The sequence below is a fragment of the Plectropomus leopardus genome, unplaced genomic scaffold (assembly GCF_008729295.1).
Source record: "Plectropomus leopardus isolate mb unplaced genomic scaffold, YSFRI_Pleo_2.0 unplaced_scaffold17946, whole genome shotgun sequence".
Lineage (NCBI taxonomy): Eukaryota > Metazoa > Chordata > Actinopteri > Perciformes > Serranidae > Plectropomus > Plectropomus leopardus.
In genome coordinates this window covers 1-3,800 of record NW_024619327.1, presented here as the reverse complement: position 1 = coordinate 3,800, position 3,800 = coordinate 1, and the positions used below count along the sequence as shown (strand labels likewise).

Here is a 3,800-nt window from a genome sequence, read left to right as displayed (position 1 = left end):
TGATTTTTTATCTGCATTGTTGTATTTAGTTACTATCAGTTTCATGTGAATAGCTGCATCGGAAATATTTTTAATGAAAGAAATGTTTATGTGTTGAATTCTTATTTTCCCCACTGTAGATTTACGACAATGATAGTCCCATATTTGCTTGTCGCCTCCTCTCCCAATGGCAATTTGCAAATCATTCCTACACGCGCACACAGATTTTATTTTATGGCCCGCTATGTCAATAAGTCACCCAGCAGCACCCATATCTTTCGTGCACACACTGCTCATAGCTCCAATAAAACACAAGTTGTACTTATACACTCTTGTAAGTGTCTCTACTTGTAACAAAATGTTTTAATCAGTTTCCCCTCTTTCCTTCCTCAGGCACTTTCGCCGGACGATGGACGAGCTGGTCCATGACCTGGTGTCAGCACTGGAGGAGAGCTCTGAGCAAGCAGCCCGTGGTGGTTTTGGTGACGGAGGAGACCATGCACTGGCCGTGGGCTGTCTGCTGAAGAGGCAGGCTCGGAAGCGGAGGGGCAGGAAAAGACGCTCGGATAACCCACACCCGCCTTGGGAGACGGGCCACCTCAGTGAGGGCTCAGAGTCCAGTGTGGAGGAACACAAGGTGAGTGGATCGGTGATTACACTGACACACAGTTCTTCAACTTAAGACCTTTCATTTCTTGCTGCAAACTTCTGCCAAGAAAAACTGAAAGGTCCTTGAGAAAGACACTTCTAGAAATGTTGGTGCCTTGTTCACCCTGTGTCCTTGCAAAGTGCAAAAAATGGGAGCTCTCGCAAACAAGTAAGTCATTACTAGATTGAGAAGGAAAAAGGATAGCTTTTAATGCAACCTGACTCTGGATATTTCACAAGGAACATCTGTCTTTGTTCCTCTTTCATACTAGACCCAAGAAAAATCATCCCCAACTAGTGGGCTGGGTCCAAAAGTGGGTCGCCGGTCCACTCTTAAGGGATCACAAGTGACTTGTGAATGTGCTTTTATTTTGAAATGCTGTTTCTGTTTATTCTTACATTGTGTTTTATTTCTTTGTATTCTAAGCCAAGATGTTTACATTTTGTGAAAAAAAAGTGTGCTATTTTATCTAATGTGTGGGCCTTAAACTAATGTCAGAGGAGAAATCTTGACTCAGTGGCCAGACCAGTTGGGAACCACTGCCCAGCATTCATGTCCAGTGTACGTGAATGATCTGGTTATATGCGCCTTTAGGCGTGTTAGTATAAATTGAGATTATTTCTGAAACAATGCTAAAATGCTTGTGTGTTCAGAGATCGTTTTTATTATAAAAAGCTGTTTCAGAATGAAAATGTGTTACTGTAGATGTGACCTAAATTCAGCCTCACTCAAATATCGCTTTGGCCGTATTAACATCTTCAAATTTGTTTCCTAATTTAGCATCATAATCCCCATCTGATATTCACCATGACGTGTGTTGCAGGACTACCGTGCCAGTACAGGAGGTGTCTCTGCTGCCAACAGCCATGCCCGCGACAACAGCGACTCAGATGAACAACTTGGCCCCAAACGGCGCACCCTTCTAACAGCTGACACAGGACGTAGCAAGCGTCCGCTTTGGCCAGACGACTTGGGCGTCCTGGGGTCCGCAGAGGGAACTCGCAGCCTCAGACGGAGACGTAAGGTCAAACGTATGGCTGTAGACCCACCTGCGGAGTCAGAACCCCCCTCCTCAACCATGCTAGGGCCCCCACCTGTCCCCAAAGCCCGAGTTGGCGGCAGGCCGCACAGACTGTGTGCAAACGAGGGCAGGGGTCCCATGGAGCTCTGTGGAGGTGGACTGATGGGGCCAGGAGGAGGGAAGAATAGGGTGAAAAAGAGGAAACTGGCCCCCCACAGACTGGGAATGGAGGCTGCAGATGAAGGGGTGGTGGTGGAGAGTGAGGACCCCATCTGTTCTCCAACGGAAGGGTCCAAGGACAAGATGGAGTTGGAGGAGCAGAAGGGCTCAGATGAGGACATGAGTGACAGGTGGTTAGTGTTTTGACTTTTGTTTTTTGATGTTTCCAGAAGTTGCAACTCCTCTTTCTCTGCTTCTGTATACTGTGACACTGTAGGTCAGCAGGTGAGGATAAACTCTGTTCTGTGTAGGGCTGGATATCAGCCATCAACTAGGTCAGAGGTTCGAATCATCAGTTGGAGATCCTCAGTCGAATGAAGTATCATCAAGCTGAGCAGTGTTTTTTTTCTGTGCAGTGTACTTCTGGGGACATTTTGGTCCCCAGATTTAACTGCAGAGTGCTCTTGACTTTCACTCTACACTTTGCGGTTGCGGACGTGCCGGCAACGGCATTGAGGGAGTCAGAGACCGCACTGCTGTGAATTTTCAGCTCACAGCAAGTTAATACGACACAGTCTCTGGCTTTTGTTGATAAGATGTCATTTTACGGCTGCTTGTCTTTAGACAACATGTAACATTTAAAAAGCTTTGCCTCTGTTGTCAAGGGCTCTGATGGTCATGGAAAACCTGGAAAAGTACTGGAATTTCATGATCCAGGGTTGGAAAAGAAATGGAATTAGTCAAAATTAATAGTTTTGGCAAAGTTAGGAATTTTGTTGTGTGCGATGACATTGTTACAGTAATCATCTTGGATAACTGTCCACGAAATTTAACTTAATGAGAAATTTATTTTCTGTAGATGTCGAGGTAACGTAGCTCTAATATGTGTCAATGTGAGACAGTACTTTGTTTATGATCACGTCTTTCTCATTTCCTCCCCCGCGTTAGGTCTCTCTCCTCATGTATGCCAGCTCGCCAAAATTATGCTGGAATAGTTTGAATCTGATATGTTAAAATAATACGTGAAAAATCATGGGTCCTTGAAATATCTTGGAAAAGTTTTGACGTTATGTCTATGAAAACAAGTGGGAACCTTGAAAAAAGGGTGGTAGAAAAACATATTTATAAGCTGTCAAAAAAATAGCATTTTAGTATAAATACCAAAACTTACGCCATGGTGTGTGTGAGCTTGCTAGTTTATCCTCCATTAAATAATAAATGACAGTGTTCTTGTGTGAAAAGTATTTAAATACTTTTTGTAATTTCCATCTTCTACTCTCTCCTTTTCAGTGAGACCAGCAGTGTCAGTAACAGCAGTGATGGAGGCCTCTACACTAATGACGAGGGAAGGCAAGGTACATCTCAGATACGTTTTAAAATTAATGGTCAGACCTAAAAGGCGTGAACACACTGTTGTTTTTCTTTCAGTAAAAAATATATTCCTCATGTGATAGCAAGTCAACACAAGTGCATCTGTGGTGTTGCTGATGAACCCGAGGTCACATTTCCTGCCTCTGCTCTCTCTCCTCCAGCTGATGATGAGCAGAGCGACTGGTTCTATGAGGGGGAGCCGGGCTCCGTTTCAGGGCCCGGAGGTGCTTGTGGGATAGCGGGAGTGGTTCCTTGGTGGGAGAGGGAGACGGGGTCAGAGGAGCTGGACCTAGCTGACCCCGTCTTCAACAGCATCCTCACTGGATCCTTCCCACTCATGAGCCCTGGAGCACAGAGAGGTAGGCTGGAAACATGGACTGTACACTTGAACAAGGACTGTAATAAATGTCTTTTGAATGTGGTTTATAATGTATTTTGAAAGTAGTGAAAGGTTTGAGGGACAATGGGAAAGCGTAGCGGCATAAATGTCACTGTGTTGTTGCAGTCTCACTCAGGACCAGTAGGAGGCAAACACACATCAAGTCAATGATCAGTGCTATATAATGTTGTTGTACAATAAATGTAGGGAAGAAAATCCTCTACCTGTGCCTTTAAAAAAAA

General features: G+C 44.6%; 1 protein-coding gene across 1 annotated transcript; it reads left to right on the top strand.

Moving 5' to 3' along the window:
* Window positions 1-372: 372 nt before the first annotated feature.
* On the top strand, window positions 373-3,717 carry LOC121964966 (G patch domain-containing protein 2-like; the record flags this gene model as incomplete). Its single annotated transcript, XM_042515138.1, has 4 exons — window positions 373-616; window positions 1,452-2,002; window positions 3,099-3,163; window positions 3,341-3,717. Coding segments are annotated over 4 exons (1,138 nt in total), but the record flags the coding sequence as incomplete, so codon positions are not given.
* Window positions 3,718-3,800: the final 83 nt, after the last annotated feature.